Source organism: Ranitomeya imitator, chromosome 5, assembly GCF_032444005.1.
Source record: "Ranitomeya imitator isolate aRanImi1 chromosome 5, aRanImi1.pri, whole genome shotgun sequence".
NCBI lineage: Eukaryota > Metazoa > Chordata > Amphibia > Anura > Dendrobatidae > Ranitomeya > Ranitomeya imitator.
In genome coordinates this window covers 394,199,030-394,219,911 of record NC_091286.1, presented here as the reverse complement: position 1 = coordinate 394,219,911, position 20,882 = coordinate 394,199,030, and the positions used below count along the sequence as shown (strand labels likewise).

General features: G+C 40.4%; 1 protein-coding gene across 1 annotated transcript in view; it reads right to left on the bottom strand.

Annotated features, from left to right (window-relative positions):
• The window catches only part of CSMD1 (CUB and Sushi multiple domains 1), a 3,308,788-nt gene that overhangs the window by 782,609 nt on the left and 2,505,297 nt on the right, over nt 1-20,882 (bottom strand). Inside the window, exons 24-26 of the mRNA XM_069726899.1 lie at nt 11,060-11,251; nt 6,181-6,307; nt 4,874-5,076 (exon numbers count right to left, since the gene is read on the bottom strand). Of these exons, the coding sequence (XP_069583000.1) occupies nt 4,874-5,076; nt 6,181-6,307; nt 11,060-11,251 (522 nt within the window). The remainder of the gene's footprint in view (nt 1-4,873; nt 5,077-6,180; nt 6,308-11,059; nt 11,252-20,882) is intronic.

Below are 20,882 nucleotides of genomic sequence, written 5' to 3'. Positions count from 1 at the left end.
TCCTTTGTACGGAAGCTATAGCTTTATAGTAGCCCTACAATGAGTCTTCATGGTGCTTTAGCTTTAGATTGCCCTGAAATTATAGACTATATACAGAGGCCTTTTAATACTTAAAGGGTTAGTCATATTACGCTCACTTCCACATCAAGAGACGATCTGGGTAAATACATGAAACTTGCCAATAGCATATATGTACCAGGAGTTGTCAATAGAATTATATCACCTGCCCTGCTTACATTACCTTTCAATGTAGTAGGGAGCAAGGCACGTCTCAGTCTTTAAGTGACTTGCACACACTAGTCCAGATGCAATTCTTCCTCTACATGATTGGAACAAATTCTATCTACAGTACCTTGTCATTTGATCATATCAATGACATACTGTATATGGAAAGCATTTGTTTACCTCTTGCCTTCACTTACCAGTAAAGAAGTGTATACTTCCATTGATGTTTATGAAGCTGTTTTGTGCATGCTACATAGTATTCTAGACATTGATTGTCTTATTATCACCCTAATTTTCTTTGCTTTATTGCCATTGTCTCAATTTGATGAACAAGAACGCTGCCTCCCAGTTACTCACAGTAACTTGCTTGTTGGAAGGCAATACACAAATGATACATTGTCAGTTCAGGCCGCTCCATTTTTATGCTACTGAAATCCCCTTTCTTGACAAAAAAGGATAATTATTAACAATTAAATTATAAAATTTTGCAATTTTACCCATGCAAGATGATGAGATAGTACCTTTAAAATGTGTTCACAAAGTTAGTAAGACGTTATGACCTATTCTATGAAAGAAGGACTTGTGCAGATGGCTATAGATTCTCTAATCTGAGAAAATTGGGCCAATTATGCAAATTACACTCTGATCAAACTCTGATCAGAATGTGATCCGACTGTCCACTTAGTGTGCTCCAATTCTGCTGGATGAGAGAATCGAAGCACACCTTTAGGAGAAACTGGAGAACAAAACTTCACCATCTTTCCATTGTTCCAGTGCACGAAAATTGAATTGTACTCAGATGTCATCCAAGTGCAATCTGATGTTTTTCCACGCACTTAATTACTTGCATGGCCGGGTGTAATGTGATTATTGGATCAAACTCAGAAAATCAGCATTTTTTTTCCCCTTTTTTCTCACACTCTGTGCAATGAAAAAATTGGACAGGTTAAAGGCTTCATAGACTAACATTGGTCTGAGTGAGATACAATACTGTCAGGTCACAGTCATGCCGATAACACTGCCTTCTGCACCTGCCCTTATACTCTGTTATTTTGCTCCAACTTTATACTAAAGGTGCTACTTTTCAATGTAATCCAAAATAAAATAGTAATAAAATAGCTATTGCTGTTATGATCTGGTGGCCTTGGAGCAGCATGAGACGTACTCTGGAGAAGGTGGAACCTGTACTGACCGCAAACCCTGAACTTAACAGCGCAACTAGAAGTAGCCGTGGGGGGTACCTAACACTCCCTAGACCCCTTGACACAGCCTAAGAAATAACTACCCCTAAAGACAGAAACAGGAAACCTATCTTGCGTCAGAGAAAATCCCCAAAGGAAAGACAGCCCCCACAAATATTGACTGTGAGAGGAGAGGGAAATAACATACGCAGAAATGAAATCAGGATTTAGCATAGGAGGCCATACTAGCTAAAAAGTAAGAATAGAACAGAGTACTATGCGGTCAGTATTAAAACACTAGAAAATATCCACCACAGAATATACAAAACACCACATCTGACTAAAGACATGGAGGGTATACAGGTCCTTCTCAAAAAATTAGCATATAGTGTTAAATTTCATTATTTACCATAATGTAATGATTACAATTAAACTTTCATATATTATAGATTCATTATCCACCAACTGAAATTTGTCAGGTCTTTTATTGTTTTAATACTGATGATTTTGGCATACAACTCCTGATAACCCAAAAAACCTGTCTCAATAAATTAGCATATCAAGAAAAGGTTCTCTAAACGACCTATTACCCTAATCTTCTGAATCAACTAATTAACTCTAAACACATGCAAAAGATACCTGAGGCTTTTATAAACTCCCTGCCTGGTTCATTACTCAAAATCCCCATCATGGGTAAGACTAGCGACCTGACAGATGTCAAGAAGGCCATCATTGACACCCTCAAGCAAGAGGGTAAGACCCAGAAAGAAATTTCTCAACAAATAGGCTGTTCCCAGAGTGCTGTATCAAGGCACCTCAATGGTAAGTCTGTTGGAAGGAAACAATGTGGCAGAAAACGCTGTACAACGAGAAGAGGAGACCGGATCCTGAGGAAGATTGTGGAGAAGGACCGATTCCAGACCTTGGGGAACCTGAGGAAGCAGTGGACTGAGTCTGGTGTGGAAACATCCAGAGCCACCGTGCACAGGCGTGTGCAGGAAATGGGCTACAGGTGCCGCATTCCCCAGGTAAAGCCACTTTTGAACCATAAACAGCGGCAGAGGCGCCTGACCTGGGCTACAGAGAAGCAGCACTGGACTGTTGCTAAGTGGTCCCAAGTACTTTTTTCTGATGAAAGCAAATTTTGCATGTCATTCGGAAATCAAGGTGCCAGAGTCTGGAGGAAGACTGGGGAGAAGGAAATGCCAAAATGCCTGAAGTCCAGTGTCAAGTACCCACAGTCAGTGATGGTGTGGGGTGCCATGTCAGCTGCTGGTGTTGGTCCACTGTGTTTCATCAAGGGCAGGGTCAATGCAGCTAGCTATCAGGAGATTTTGGAGCACTTCATGCTTCCATCGGCTGAAATGCTTTATGGAGATGAAGATTTCATTTTTCAGCACGACCTGGCACCTGCTCACAGTGCCAAAACCACTGGTAAATGGTTTACTGACCATGGTATTACTGTGCTCAATTGGCCTGCCAACTCTCCTGACCTGAACCCCATAGAGAATCTGTGGGATATTGTGAAGAGAAAGTTGAGAGACGCAAGACCCAACACTCTGGATGAGCTTAAGGCCGCTATTGAAGCATCCTGGGCCTCCATAACATCTCAGCAGTGTCACAGGCTGATTGCCTCCATGCCACGCCGCATTGAAGCAGTCATTTCTGCCAAAGGATTCCCGACCAAGTATTGAGTGCATAACTGAACATTATTATTTGATGGTTTTTTTGTTTGTTATTAAAAAACACTTTTATTTGATTGGATGGGTGAAATATGCTAATTTATTGAGACAGGTTTTTTGGGTTATCAGGAGTTGTATACCAAAATCATCAGTATTAAAACAATAAAAGACCTGACAAATTTCAGTTGGTGGATAATGAATCTATAATATATGAAAGTTTAATTGTAATCATTACATTATGGTAAATAATGAAATTTAACACTATATGCTAATTTTTTGAGAAGGACCTGTATCTGCATCTCCAGAGAAATAGCTAGGCTGCAAAAAATCCTTCACAGACTAAGCTGGACAAGACAAAAACATGAAAATGCACAGAACTATAAGGTCCACAGCAGGTGGACAGCAAAAACAAAGCCAGGACTTATCTTTGAAGAAAAGCACAGCAAACAGGAGAGACCAGAAGGGATGTGAATCCTCCAAAAACAATGGACAACTGGCACTGACTAAAGGATCAAGCAAGGCTGTATAGCCCAGCCCAAATTGCAAAAAATAGATACACCTGATAAATGCTGCGATCCAACTACCGCAGCACTACCACTCATAACCACTGGAGGGAGCACAAGAGCAGAATTCACAACATATTGCAAAGTGATCACTACAGAATAAAAAGTGCTAGACTATTATGAGGTTCTCTGGACCATGTAGAAGCTGCAATATTTTAAGACTATGTTTAAATGTACACAATAACACAAAATAATAGGACAAATTTTACTATGTATTGCCAGTAAAAAGAGTATACAGATGTATCAAATGCCACCATGACAGATTGTATGCCAAATTAATAAAACAGAATGCTACGCTGTTTAGGATATTTGTATAGCATGGCCATGCTACGCTGTTTAGGATATTTGTATAGCATGGCCATTCACCAGCAATTTGGATGAGTGGCTTGTTACGTAAGTGACAAATGCATGCACCAGCAAAATTGTATGATCTGACTTGGGAATGAAAGCCAAGGTCATGACAATGTATTAAATATTACCATATTGTTATAGTTTCATATACATAATACTCACTGAACTGATTAGTAGGATCTGACAAATACTTCATGTTTGTGCTTCTTGACACTACACACCTCTATGTAGCCGCATCACAACGTTACAATAAAAATAAACTAACATCTAATTAGCAACGCATTTGTCTGTTGACAGTTCAGGAGAGTAACACATTAAGTACATGTGATATCTACAAAATAAGGGTCACTTTATAAACTAAGCTCAGCCTGCGATTTTACGCTTGATTAAATAATAATTAAGCTGTGATGAAAAATATGTAGCTTGATTACAATTAATATAATTGCACAAGTCAGTTTGTATCTTCATTTTCTACATGCTGTGCAGAATTGGAATAACAATGATCCCTTAATAATAGCCCACGAATGGAGCCACCACATGGATAATATAATTGAAAGCAGGAATTGAAAGGAAACAAGTTTACAAATGAAATTCTGATTCCCCCCAAAAAAGTTGCTTCTGACAGTCCCTATGAATATTTATTCCCAGCGTTGCATATTAAATAGATTTAGAGATAGGAATTTTGTTTGGAACGTCTTGAGTTCATTTGAAAAGAATATCTTTATGCATTTATTTGCTTTGTGGAGATGAAAACACTCAGGGGTATATATATATATATATATATATATATATATATATATATACAGGAACTTTTCTATGCAACGTAGACACCAAATCATGTTAGATTTGTAATGCGGCTTGTTATACGCACTTGAAAATTGTATGGAAAAGCCAGACTTGCTGATGAAAAAATCGCTATCAAATTGTAATGTCAAGGAGTTGAACGTGCTGTGAATGTCCTCGGGGAGAGAAGAACCACTCCACTCTTTCAGAAGAACGTCGCTCTCTACAGGTCCATCCCATACCTTAAGGATATCGTGTGAGATTTCGGTGTCAAAAACGATAAAGTGAAGGCTGCAAAAGAAAAAAAGACCAGACAGTGTATGGAAAGTTTAGATGTAAATAATAAATTATGCATTGCACTGTCACTTGAAATCTAATGTTTGGCTGAAACGTACTGTAGAAGAAAGACAGCGAACATACTGTACAGTGCACACATACGCACATCAGAGAGGGTTGCTGTGCATTATGCATCTATCTAGATGTATGAGCAGTGTATTTATGTCTCATTTAGAAAACTTTCTTGAAATTGTATATTCTAACTTTCTTGTAATTTTATTGTTGGTCTTCTACAAGAAATGAATTATAATCCCACTAACATTCAGCTCTGGCAAAAATTAAGAGACGACTGCAAAATTTTTAGTTTGTCTGATGTTTCTCTTTATAGGTATATTTTTGAGTAAAATGTAAATTGTTCTTTTATTCTATAAACTTCTGGCAACGAGTCTCCGAATTTCCAAGCAATACATTTTGTATTTTTTTTCTGAAAAGGAGAAATGGTCAAAATAAAAAAAACAAACGGTGATTTCAGAGCTCAAATAATGCAAAGAAAACAAGTTCATAATCATTTAGAAACAATACTAATGTTATAACTGGGGAGGAGTTCAGAAATCAATATTTCGTGGAATAACCATGATTTTTAATCACGGCTTTCATGCGTCTTGGCATGCTTTCCACCAGTCTTTCACACTGCTTCTGGAGCAAAAATGTAAGTTCTTTTTTGTTTGATGGCTTGTGACTATCCATCATCCTCTTGATTACATTCCAGAGGTTTTCAATGGGGCTCAGGTCTGGAGATTGGGCTGCCCATGACAGGGTTTTGATGTGGTGGTCTCTTAATTTTTGACAGAGCTGTATATTGTAGTTTTGTGTTACTTTAATGTCCATTATATAAATATTAATAATCTTCATGTCCCCCTCTGGTATTGCTTTGAAATCGAGTTTCGAAATGATAAATCAAGAAGGCAAATACAGCATTCATTATACTGGTATTTGTTCCATTATGTATGTATTCTAATTTGGTGGAAAATCACTCCATAAGCGTTAATCATTTCTACATGTAGAGGTCATTTAAATGATGTCCAAACGTAAAATGAGGGTGAAGTACACAAGTAATACCTAATAGTTTTCCCAGGATCAGCTTCAAGAATCCAAGTGCAGTGTAAATTATTTTCATAAGGTGCAGGATAACCTGAAGATAGTATGCGTCCAGATGCAGCAGCATATATCCGACCACCACATTCAGCTGCATACAGAAAATATGTTACAAATCACCAAAAAGTATTAATTTCTTTTACCAATCCATCAATACATAGCTAAATGGGAATATCTACATACAGTAAGTAGCCAAAGCAAAAAAAAACTATATATGCAATATCTTGTACACATTAAAAAAAAAACAACTGGAAATTATGACCATTATTCATATTTTGTTAATAACTTGGTTCTTAACAGTATACTTTAAATGTCAAGCTCTGTAATAACAGATCTGATCTTCCTTTCCTCCAAAGTCCAAAGATGTTCTTCAACATAGAAGCAAAGAGAGAGACAGACTGAGCTTCAGGGCCGCCTGTGGACAGGTCATTCCTTGGTTTCTCTGGCTTAGAGTAGGAAGATAAGACTCTGCCTACAGTCCCGCCCCAAACGCTACTGTGAGGGCCAGCGTTAGGGGCCCCATGCCCTAAGGGGCCCCTGTCCCCGGTCAATGATTATCTTTTACTTCCCCTGCGTTTGTACTGCTCATGTATCTAAAGTAACATGCATGGTACAAACATGATCACAGGGAGTCAACAGAGAGAAGGAATGACAGGCATCCAATCATAGTGCAGGGAGTGAGTCATGTGACCGCTCTTCGGCAGTCTGTGGAGGAGTGGGGGAAGGGATGTCACTCACCCATTCCTGGCTGAGCGTGCTCTCCTTCAAAGCTCCCTGCTTCAGAGACTTAAAGGGACTCTGTCACCTGAATTTGGAGGGAACAATCTTCAGCCATAGGTGAGGGGTTTTCGGGTGTTTGATTCACCCTTTCCTTACCCGCTGGCTGCAGGCTGGCTGCAATATTGGATTGAAGTTCATTCTCTGTCCTCCGTAGTACATGCCTGCACAAGGCAATCTTGCAGCCAGCGGGTAAGAAAAGGGTGAATCAAACACCCCAAAACCCCGCCCCTATGGCTGAAGATTGTTCCCTCCAAATTCAGGTGACAGAGTCCCATTAATCAGCTCCAGCAGCAGCCGGGACGCAGCAGGGCTCTGCCTCTGACTGTGAGCTGAGCTCACTGTCTGCACTCGTCTGTATCTGAGTGGGAGGAGCCTTGTAGCCAAGGAGCAGAACCCAGGACTAGAGGACACACTGGACACAGCATGTGGACTGATGAGTATCTTGGCACGTCATTTACTATTTGATATGTCTGATCTGTTGGCCTGAATATATACATACAAGTATATAAAGCAATGAAGGTTCTTAAACTTGTATGTCTTGTTTATCCTGCAATCTGGACAGACACTGAAAACTGACATGTGATCAATAAGTGTCTTGGCGCATAATTTATTTCATGAGTTTACAATAGATATATCAGATCTATTGGTGTGAATATACACATACTAGTTTTTTGAAAGTTTATTGCTTGACCTGATAAAAATGAAAGACTGATATGTGGATTTACAAGTATCTTGGCAAATAACATTTATTATATATAGGCAGACCAAAGTATGAAAAGATTTATCTCATCTGTGTGTAGCCAAATAAGTTTAAGAAACCATGTTGCTTTTCAGTTTTATAGGTTTTGCCTATCATGCAAGCCCCATCTGGTGCATTGTGTTATATATACATCCACTAACTTACATTAATATGGAGATCCTCTTTGGCAGTGGCCATTGCATTGATCACGAGGACGAGATGGCCACATGTTAGACCAGTAACTCAAAATCAATGATTGTACTGGCTGTGGTATGAACTCAAAGTGTAATAATATTTATCTTTTTGCACATTTTTTCACAGTTGTTTTTGGTGGAGTTTTTGTTTGGACATTTTAAAAGTATCTTAATAAAGTTTATATTTTAGGGGATGTTTATGTTAGAAGTTAGTCCTGTACCCTTGCAAAACTACAGTATATACTCTGTTATCAGGGGCAGCACGGTGGCGCAGTGGTTAGCACTGCAGCCTTGCAGCGCTGGAGTCCTGGGCTCAAACCCCACCGAGGACAACATCTGCAAATAGTTTGTATGTTCTCTTCGTGTTTGCATGGGTTTCCTCCGGGTTCTCCGGTTTCCTCCCACATTCCAAAGGCATACTGATAGGGAACCTAGATTGTGAGCCCCAACGGGGACAGTGATGATAATGTGTGCAACTTGTAAAGCGCTGCGGAATATGTTAGCGCTATATAAAAATAAAGATTATTTATTATTATCTGAAGTATCTAAATGGCCAGTATGGCAGGAAATGAGAAGCTGATACCAGAGCACTAGTAAAGAGAAAGAGGGGCTGGGCCAGCTCCCCGGATATAAGGGTTGTGCGGTCAACAGTTGCTCACTATGGGCCTGATTCACTCTCTCCTGCCTTGATTGACATGGTTGACTTCTCCTATGTCATCCACTGTCTGTCCAGCTCTCGCATCTGCACAGGAGGGAACAGGAGCTGTGCAGCGCAACAGACTGGATGACATAGGAGACATCATTAACGGCAGGAGGATGACAATTGTGGGGTCAGAGGAGGCACTGAGCCGGGACCAGAGGCACTCATCTGACTGGACACTGCTGATTAGCTTACGAGAAGGAGAAGGTTTATTATCTTAAGTTTGCAAGCCGCTGGAATCTTGCAGGATGGCTTTTAAATGTCGCTAAAAGACAGTGGCTACAGGTCTTACAGATTAAAGGGAGCCTGTCACCAGGCTGTCCCCAAAGAAGGTCCAGCCAGCATCTGTATGCCCCCATACAGTGTTCTAGAATGCTCTCTATATGTCCCCAATCCTCTATGCAAGCCACAAGAAATAGCTTTTATTACACCAACAGAATGCGTGGACCGGGCGTTTCCAGTCTTGATCCGGTGCCTACCTTCTTCTTGTGATCGCTGTCCCGCTTCATGTGGAAGATGCTTCCTACATCATGCATTCAGTGTCCTCTATCGCACTCTTGTGCAGGCGCACTTCTCTTTGCCCTGCTGAAGTCAGAGCATAGTATTGTAGTGTGCATGCACGGCTTTACTTCCAGGTCATCGGCGCCCTTTGGCCTTTCCCAGTGTATATGCACTACAGTACTAAGCTCTGCTTTCGCGATGAATGACACTGTGTGGATAACATAGGATATGTCATCCAGATGAAGCAGTAATGGAGGATGGCGATCTTAAGTCAAGACCAGATATGCCTTGGTGAGCGCCGTTGGTGAGTATAATGAGATGTCATTTTTATGCCTTGCAGAAGGGATTGGGGATAGATTTACAGCCTTCCATATAGAGGCTGCCTATGGGGATACATTACGCTATAGAGGCTGCCTATGGGGGTGCATTATGCTATAGAGGATGCCTATGGGGCTGCACTACACTATAGAGGCTGCATATGGGGGTGCATTATACCATATAGTTTTCCTATGGGGAGTGGATTATACTATAGTCTACCTACGGGGAGTGCATTACGCTATATAGTCTGCCTATGGGGAGTGCATGATACTATATGGAGGCCTATGGGGAGTGCATTATACTGTATATATTCTGCCTATAGGGAGTGCATTATACTATATTGTGGACTATCTGGTGTATTACACTATATTGAGGACTATCTAGGGGACCATCATACAGTGTGGAGATTACAGTGAGGGGGCCATCATAGAATGTTAGAGCCATTGAACAGTCTGAGGGATATTAAGTGGTCAGTATATACACAATGAGTGGGCATTATACTGTGTATAAGAGAGCATCATGTTGTGTATAGAGGAGCTGTACAGGGGGGAGACTCGGGACTTTATTGAATGTAAAGTGGGCACTTATTGTTATAGGGGAACTCAGGTTACTGTGACTGTCAAAGGGGCACAGAGAAGATATTATTACTTTCTAGGGGAAAAAATGCGGGCACTGTTTTCTAGGGCACTTGCACCCGTCATTGCTAGATTCTAGAGGGTTGCTTTAGAATTTAGAAGACACAGAGATCCATACAGCAGGTGCAGTAATAGGGACACATAAGGCAGCAGCTCAGTATTGGGGTATCAGCAGGATGAGGAGTTGGGAATAGTCCCATTGGTGATAGTGCTGAAAATGTGAGATGTGAAATATATCTTTGTTGTATTCTCTTCAGCCGAGTCCTGGCTGGAAGAAGTTATCATGCCGGTCTGGGCCAGATGGAAAAGATGTGAAAAGTGAAAGAACATCAGCTGTAAGTCATTATCTGTAACTGTGCTGTGATCTCTTAAATGTGCTGTAGGACTGCTAGTCTTTATATAGAGATTATCTTCAGTAACAGCGCTGTCATCTGCTGAGGTTCTCCTCCACTATTAGGGTGTGTCACCCAGCTGTAATCAAGGTTACCTGATTTGGGGCCTACTCAGAAGTTTCACCCCTCTGCTCCGAAACCCTAGATACGCCTCTGACAAGACGGATTTCTTTACCCTAGGTATCATTTTAATCAGTGGCAACATGACAATGCCTGTAGTTTACTTATTAAAATCCTGCTGACAGGTTCACCTTAAGAAATCAAATGGAGATGCTGTTTAGAAATCAAAAGGAGAGATAGTATTTTTAAAACAATGATTTGTTAGAATCTGCTTTTTTTAGCAGTCTGTCAGCAGGCAAAATGGTCTGATGGCTAGAAACTAATAACATTTTTTTTAAAAGATATCTTACTTGTTTTCCTACCCTCTCAGGTCTCAGATTTTCCTATCCTCTAGTTCATGGAATTAAAATATTTTTGCTCCATCCATATTATGTTTTTCCAACTAATGAGTGAGTTTTATCATACTCTGTTCACAAGCCCTTTAGAAAATAAGACATGGCATGCATATGAATGTATAATATTACCATTGCATGTTGGCAGAGGCTTATTCCACACTCTCCGATCGCCACTTAAACATGTCAAAATACTGCTGCCATGCATTGTATATCCAGGATTGCAACTATACATAATAGTTGTATCAGCAAAGTGACCTTCATCACGTATCTTATAGCCATAATTTGGTATTCCAGGATCTTCACATTTTATAAGGTCAAAACCTGCAAAATAGAATGATAATATTTATAATAATAGGAAATCATCTAGCAATATAATGATATAATGGAAGTCATAGACAATCAGAACGTGCAGTAGATGGTTATATTGTCAGGCACAAAAGGGTTCACCAAGTGTCTCCTGACTAATGTCCCAAGAACAGGGAATGAGCAGACCCATGGAAGTTCAGGCTCGTTCATTTTTACTGAACTTTAGTCCAAAGTGCAGTTTGGATACCAGAACTGTACTCTTACTTGAATTTGAACCCCTTAGAAATCAATGGGGACCAAAACTTTGGAGCTGAAAAATATCTCTCCCTCTCCTCCCCAGACTTCTGAACTGTAAAATGGACTTCCAGGAGAAGTCCATGTTCGGAGTTCTGCCCCGGACACCAGGAGTCTGGTACGAACCCTGAACTACTTTACAGTTCAGATTCACTCATCTCTATCCAAGAATCTAAATGATTAGTACCATTATTACCCGGTGCAGACTGGTCCATGAGAAAGATGGTTAATTATTCAATAAGGCCCTAAAGTAACACATGGAAATCACAATTTGGAAGCTACCTGCAGGCCCCATCGCTGTTAATAACCCCCTCCCTACCTCTGAACCGTGCAGATGTTCAACACATTTTAACTTACTTTGGCAAAATGACATATTATTGTAGCACCAGGATTCAGTATTAACATAGCATGGTCTGCCTTCCAAAAAGTACCAACAAGTCTGTTTCAGTCCCACTCTACTCAAAAGGAGTAGATATGTCCAGTAATGCATTTTTTCCAATCCTTTGAATGTTTTTTTTTCCCAGTTCATCTTTTGGGAACAACAACTTATAGCATGCAATGACAGATCTGTGCTTGCGCTATCATTTTCTGGTGCTAGCTGTTTTATACAGCTGACTTAAACGGCTAACATTCCACCCTAATGTCTGTGATTGAGATAGCTATGATTCTGACTATTTATAATAATTATTATATTTATATGCCGCCAACATATTCCGCAGCACTTTACAAATAAGAGGGGACATGTGTAAAGTATCACATAGTTCAACTGTTACAGGAGGAGTGAGGGCGCTAATCGCAAGCTCAAAATCTATATATTTAACCCAATTAGATGCTGAAGTCAACAGCAATTGCAGCACCATGTCATAATAAAAAGTAATATTTATACCGCAAATGCGGCCAAATAAATTCTGAAAAAATACGACAGAGTAGTTTGTCTTTTTCCTCAATCCCCCTAAAAAATATAATGATGTTTAATGCTAAAAATGGAGCTATGTAAAAATGAAATACTAATCCTATACAAAATAAGCTCACATTCTGTACAGCTATGTTGGTAGAAAAATAGGACTTACAAAAAGAAGTGATGCAAAATAACACATTTTCAAAAATCTACCTTTGCTTTCATTTATAAGTAGTACAATGTGAAATTAACTAGACAATCTGGTATGTCCACAATCCTAGTAATAATTCATGGAATAAAGTTATGCTATTTATATCACATGGTTAATAGCAGATTTACTATATTATTCCATTACGTTGTAGCATTGTTGAACCCAGAATCAATTTGTTGATGTGCCCCATTCACTCCAACAATGACCATTCCCATTTAATGGTATTGTCACATGAACTAGAATGACTTGGGGTCAGGAATAGAGTCCACCAGAATTTCACCTATTTACAGTGTGTCAATATCAACAATTATTCTTTTCTAGACTGGAATTATATTAAACATAGCCTAATTAGCTATGATCATGAACTAGAAAACATGTATACATAGTCTATGCCTACAATCACCAACCTGTGGCCCAGTAGCCACATGCAGATCGTGGCTCATAATGTGTGGCTGTCTGCCAGCTTGATACATTAGGACCATGTCTAGCAAACAGTTAGGAAAAAAAATGTCTCCAGATGTTGACTTTGGTAAGTAGCCATGTATAGAAGAGCAGGATTTAATATGCATATACTGGTTGGTGGCAAGAGAGGATAAACATGATAAATTGGTGATGTGCTTGATGTGGGTATACTGTAAAGGTAGAAGCAAAGCTAACGTGGCAACTACAAGTGTTGACCAAACTCCCGATGGTGAATATAGTTATGCAACATGGGATACCATGAAACTTAACTTTTAATAAGGTAAAATAAAATATGCTATAAAACACCAGTAAAACAAATAGCACTTATGACACAGAATTGATATAAAAAATGCTCATGACAAATACAGTACAGGTAAAAGAAATTCGAGAGATCTCATCAGTGTCTTGGTGGAAGGAGAAGGGAATAAAGATTCTGTCCCTATTGACCAGTGTTGTGCCCCATGCAAAGGACTCCTGCCCTAACAAGGGCAGTACCCAAGTTTATCCTCCCTTGCCACCAACCAGTATATGCATATTAAATCCTGCTCTTCTATACATGGCTACTTACCAAAGTCAACATCTGGAGACATTTTTTTTCCTAACTGTTTGCTAGACATGGTCCTAATGTATCAAGCTGGCAGACAGCCACACATTATGGGCCACGATCTGCATGTGGCTACTGGGCCACAGGTTGGTGATTGTAGGCATAGACTATGTATACATGTTTTCTAGTTCATGATCATAGCTAATTAGGCTATGTTTAATATAATTCCAGTCTAGAAAAGAATAATTGTTGATATTGACACACTGTAAATAGGTGAAATTCTGGTGGACTCTATTCCTGACCCCAAGTCATTATAGTTCATGTGACAATACCATTAAATGGGAACGGTCATTGTTGGAGTGAATGGGGCACATCAACAAATTGATTCTGGGTTCAACAATGCTACAACGTAATGGAATAGTATAGTAAATCTGCTATTAACCATGTGATATAAATAGCATAACTTTATTCCATGAATTATTACTAGGATTGTGGACATACCAGATTGTCTAGTTAATTTCACATTGTACTACTTATAAATGAAAGCAAAGGTAGATTTTTGAAAATGTGTTATTTTGCATCACTTCTTTTTGTAAGTCCTATTTTTCTACCAACATAGCTGTACAGAATGTGAGCTTATTTTGTATAGGATTAGTATTTCATTTTTACATAGCTCCATTTTTAGCATTAAACATCATTATATTTTTTAGGGGGATTGAGGAAAAAGACAAACTACTCTGTCGTATTTTTTCAGAATTTATTTGGCCGCATTTGCGGTATAAATATTACTTTTTATTATGACATGGTGCTGCAATTGCTGTTGACTTCAGCATCTAATTGGGTTAAATATATAGATTTTGAGCTTGTGATCAGCGCCCTCACTCCTCCTGTAACAGTTGAACTATGTGATAGCTGTATAGATAGCTAGCCCCAACCATTCTCTACATGTTTTGGCCTTCTTGCATAGACCTCAACAGGTTAGAATGTGACCAGGTGGTAAGTACATATAGAAGTTAATTAATTAAGTAGTGCAGTGGCATAGGTACTCAAAAGGCCATTAAAAGTTTTTCATACAGTGTGCCTGAGAGCCTCTAGGCTGATACACAGCACACAGAATCTGTATTCCCTTCCCCTTCCTCCAGCGGTGTCTTCAATGGGCAATCTCCAAAGACATGAGTGAGATCGCCCCAATTTCTATTACCCGCACTGTTTTTGTCATTAGCACATTTTATTTATAAGTCATAAGTGCTATACATGCTATACATTTTACAGCTGTTTTGATTGTATTTTATTTTACGTTATTAAAAGTGAAGCTTTATGTTTTCCCATGCTGTATAACTACTGTATACCGTCAGGGTAGAAAGTGAAAACCCTTGGGGATGTAAGTATACTATCTATAAGAGAGAGCACAAGATCTTGGTGTGATTTATTTGGGGAAGCTTTGGCTGTCAGTTTGGTGATAATGAGGGACTCACTGCTGAGATGGGTGGGAACGCCCTGCGTCTAGCTTGTGACCCTCTCTAAGAGCTGCATGTGGCTCTCAAAGTAAGAAAGGTTGGGAACCACTGGTCTATGCAATATATGATCTGAATGGGCTAAAAATAAGATATTAGCATTGTAAAATACACATGACAATAAAGGATGCAGAGGTAGCAGATGTATTTAAAGGGTTAAAGGGGTTGCTCCACAATGAAGGATACAAATGATCTCACACAGTTCTCAGACCTGTGAGTGCGGGATGTGTGTTTGCTATCACTACACATGCTTCACCGCATTCTGCGAGAGCGGGGAGCATCTCACATAGGTTGCGCACTCTGAAGGTGAGGAATGGAGGAGGTGGCGAACTCTTTTTTATGATAGCAGAAACTGCGCATGTGCGGTTAGCTGATCGTCCACTGGGATGGACGGATAGAGCTCGCAGATGGAATAGCACCATGGGGACCATTTCAGAAGATGACAGTTGTTATTTTATGAATGTTTCAGAATTTTTAATAACTGTAGAGTACAAAACAAATTATTTACACATTTTCTGTTTAAAGGGACACTGTCACCTGGATTTGGAGTGAACAATCTTCAGCCATGGAGGCGAGGTTTTGGGGTTTTTGATTCACCCTTTCCTTACCGCTGGCTGCATGCTGGCTGCAATATTGGATTGAAGTTCATTCTCTGTCCTCCATAGCACACGCCTGTGCAAGGCAAGATTGCACCTTGTGCAGGCATGTACTACAGAGGACAGAGAATGAACTTCAATCCAATATTGCAGCCAGCATGCAGCCAGCGGGTAAGGAAAGGGTGAATCAAAAACCCAAAAACCCCGCCTCCATGGCTGAAGATTGTTCCCTCCAAATCCAGGTGACAGTGTCCCTTTAATTAAATATATTCTTAATGATGACACAACCAATTTATGCTTTGATATCTGATGATATTAAAATGCTCCTTTGCCACAAAGTTCTCCCCCAATAGAGAAATTAAGTATGGTAGATGTGGTGTCATGTTGCAGATTTTTCATTGTTTGAATTACATACTTTTATTCTGCTGTAATTGTTTCTTTTCAAGTCAGTTTATACATATTAATTATTTTCATTCTTTACACTATAAATATGGGTTGAGAAAGTAAGAAGCTATAAATGTTCATTCTAAACATTGCTCAATTACTCCATTGTAAATTAGAAACAAAGGAAAAGTTATATAGACATACTGCACATGTAAACATACTTTTTCTGATCAGAGAATTAATCATTTGCCTACTGCTATGTTAATATATTTTATCAGATCCAGGAGTTCCAAAACTTTGGAATAGCCATAAAATTGCCTGACAGCTGTCACCAACATTACAATTATCTAGGGTAATTATTCATAACTATAATTTAACTGCGATTTTGCGAAAGGTAATTATTTGTTAGAGAATTGAAATAATTTAATCAGCATTACAGCGTAATAGATGCAGAAGAACAATTACTTTGACAATGATCAGATAAGGAATTAATCAGATTATATTCATTGTATATTTCTGGCCATGAAATTGTTTTATCTAGCATAGAAGTTTTAATGCAAAATTCCCGGGTGTAATCATTCTTCTCAAATTAAAATGTAATTTATAACATATTGAGCATGTATTTTCAACTAAACATAATTATTCACTTCTTGTTGTACTGTTGCATGTCTATGTTGTTTTAAAATTATTATATTTACCCTTAACCATCCTCTGTTCCTATACCTGAGGTATATTTTCTTTATGGCAATTTGGTTGTGAGATGGCATCATAATTGTGAGATTAACAGCAGAAATAAGGCCATATTACACTTCAATGTCACTGCAATAATTGCTGGGATCCGAGTTAACTCTAATGTTGAAGTTTAATCCTGAGTAGAGATGAGCGATCCTTACATGGTTCGGTTCAAATTTGCCAAATGGACCTCTGTTCATCGAACTGGTCACCGAACGGTTCGACAAACGTACCCGAACGCCATTGGACTCAATGGGAGGCAAAAACAAGGCACAGACAACAGCTTAAGGGGTGCTAAAAAGCTTCCCAAACAGTTAAATTAGGTGCAGACACCAGGAAATTGGCATAAATTGACCCAAAGTAAAAATTTGCAAATGGCACAACAGCAGTCAGTTATGGGCCATGCATGAGGTATCAGGCTCTGGCCCAGCATTGGAATTGAAGTTTTAATGAATCCCTGGTGGTTAAGGGAGCAAGCCTTCTTTGCTGTTAGACTTCACACCTCATGCAACACCTCCAATTTTTTTTATTACAGGTACACTCATATGGCATAAACATCAGTTTTATAGACTCCTATTGATAGTAAAATGTAAAAATAGTAACACAGGTATTTGACTGATTAATTGACCCACAGAATAAATTGTTATAATGGCACAAAAGCAGACAGCTAGGACCATGCATGAGGTACCAGGGTGTATCCCAACATTTCAAGGTTGTAACTTTAGCTTTAATGAGAACCTGGTGGTTAAGGGAACGGTGTAAGCCTTCTTAGCTGGCAGACCTCACACCTCCATTTTTTTTAATTTCAGCCACACTCAGATAGCACAAACATCAGTTTTACAGACTACTATTGGTCGAAAAATGCAAAGAAGGTAACACTGGTAGTTGACTGAAATTAAGTGTAGGCCTGCCTGTCTGGGAGACCTACTTACATGGTCAACCCACCAGATGGAGACCCAACTTGGAATCTCCACATTTCAAAAAATTATTGTCACACACCACTAAAGTGGCATCAATTTTCAAACAGTAGAAATATTATAATAGGACTCTGAGACACCTTCCACCACAGGCAACCCACCAGATGGAAGTCCAACTTGGAGTATCCACATTTAAAAAAAATAATTGTTACACACCACTAAAGTGGCATCAATTTCCACAGAGTAGAAATATTTTAATAGGCCTCTGACACACTTTCCACCACTGGAAACCCACCAGATGTAGACCCAACTTGGAGACTCCACATTCCAAAAAATAATTGTCACACAGCACTAAAGTGGCATCAATTTTCACAGAGTAGAAACAGTATATTAGGCCTCTGACAGACTTTTCACCACAGGTAATCCACCAGATGGAGAACCAACTTGGAGTCTCCACATTGAAAAACATTTGCACAGAATATACGACAAAGATGGCACAGACTGCAATAATGCAAGATCAATACATGACACTAAAAATGACGCCATCGCCTAGTATACCCAATCTGCAACTGGGGTGCAAAGGTTATCGGAATTTGATCACTTATTCATTTTAATGAAAGTTAGGTGCCCTACACTTTAAGGAACAGCCAGATGTGCTTATCCATCAGGACACCACCAGCAGCGCTGAAGACACATTCTGAGAACAGATGGGTGGACACCTGGATCTTCGGGTCTGGCGAGTTTAGCCAAACAGTTACAAAAAGTTTTGGTTCGGGTAACAAAACAGTAACCGGACCCAAACCCAATCCTTGACCCCATTCACTTGAATGGGGGCCCAAACATCCAGTGTTTGCCACACTGTCATGTGCTTAACAGTGCGGCAAACACTGCTTCTGATCGGAGGTAAATTCATCACAACCAGTCAGACAGCCACAATTCTGATTGTGCCAAATGACAGCGTTAGAACGCAGCTGGGATTGGAGGTATAATATTTACCTCTGGTCATTGGTGTCTGTTAATGGGACTACTGCTCCCATCAGCTGCCGCCTGCTGCCGACAATAACAGCAAGAGGAGGTGCAGCTAATGGGAGTATTCATCAGCCGTCTCCTGCCCTGTAAATTAATAATATAAAACTGCCATCGGTTCCCATGTATTTTTAATAACCAGCCAGGCAAAACTCACAGTTGGGGGCTGCAACCCTCAGCTGTCAGTTTCAGCAAGGCTGGTTATCAAGAATAGAGGGGTCTTTATGTCATTATTTGTAATTATTTAAATGAATAATTTAAAAAATGCTATCTTGTCCCCTCTAATTTGACAACCAGCTTTGCTAAAGCAGACAGCTGGGGGCCAGTATTCTCAGGCTGGTAAGGGGCCATGGATTTTGCCTAAAAATAGCAGCCCACAGCCACCCAGAAAAGGCACATCTATTAGATGCGTCAATTCTGGCGCTTTGCCCAGCTAATCCCACTTCCCCTGTAGTGATGGCAAGTGGGGTTCATGTCCCCTTTGTGTTTTCAGGTGATATCAAGCCCATGGCTTAATAATGGAGAGGCATCAATAACACACCCATTCATTACTAATGCTTTAGTTATATTGTAAATAAAGACACAGCCAGAATAAAGTATTGTATTTGAAATACATAAAAAATCAGGAGATGCAGAGGATTATGAGCCTCTGATGCTCATGGAATACAATGTGTGAACAGGTGTCAGTTGGGTGTTTGGAAATTTTTGACATGGGGAAACAAAGGTCATTGGGGTGCCACCTCTTAGGTTTGCACTGTGTGTGATGTTAAGGTGGAGGAAGGGGAGGAAAGGCCTCTTGATGCAGCACTTACCATCCACTCGACCACATGTGTACAGCTAAAGAATGAGCTATCCAAGAGTGGACCCTCTGGGTTGTGATACCGAGCCTCCACTGGGTGAGCTGGTCCTAGTAGCATGACCCCTATACAGGGACTGTCAGGGGCAAGCCCGGAGGATTCAAATACTACGACAGCTGGTACCGAGAGGGCGACTCGAAGGACTGACAAAGAAAGAGTAGCAGTGGAAGAGGGCAGACCAGCAGGATAAGGAAAGGTAGTACAAGGCAATACAGAACACAAAGGGTAAACACTTAAGGAAAAGGAGACCAGGCAAGCCTGAAAAATAGCCTAGGATGGAGGGAAAATGGGCGGGAGGCCCAAGAAGAAAGACCAGGGCTGACAGGGTAAACGAGATCTGGAACCACCAGGAGCAGGGATGGCAAGAGGCACAATAGGAAAGACCAGGGCAGGCAGGGTTAACAAGATCTAGTGACCACCAGGAGGAGGGACAGCAGGAGGCACAAAAGGAAAGACCAGGGCAGGCAGGGTTAATGGGATCCAGGGACCACCAGGGGCTGGGTCAGCAGGATGCACTGCAGGGAAAGCAAGAGACAGCTGGGTAATACACCATATTAAGGAGCACAACAGACGCCTAAGCTAAAGGAACCAGCTCAATTATCAGGCACAGTCCCAGGAAGGAAATGTGGAGAAATACCCTGCACGTACCCGTTATTGGTGGAAAGGCACTTCTGAGTCAGGTCATGTCAGCTCAATCAAGTGCAGGGGATGAGCTCACCCACGATCTAAGTCGACTCGGGGGCGCACGCGCTCATCGGAACTCAGCAGCAGACAGGACAACAGGGAACACCATAGAGGAACGCGCACACCCGTGACCAGCAGAGCGCTGGGACGCCGGAACAGCCGCCTCGTGGTGAGTCATGGCAGAGCGGTGGGATCCTGCCACTGTAACAACATGATCTTTCTGAGCCTCATCTACAAGGCTTACAGCTGTGCTGCTGCCAAAGAAAAGGAGTCTGGTAGGCAGGCATGTAATAGATGTTGTCAGTGGACTTTGGATAGGACGAGATGATGTTTATTCAGTTGGTCTTTCATTCACATTAACACCTAAGCCATGTGCACATTGAAAACCAAGCTTAATCCCCCTACCACCAAGATCTGGCATTTTCTCACTCATGCTGTAAGTAGCCTCTGGTACCCTGCTGTTTCACAACCTTAGGCCCACAACTGTCAGTCACCTGTCACTAATTAAACAATCACTATTTATTTTC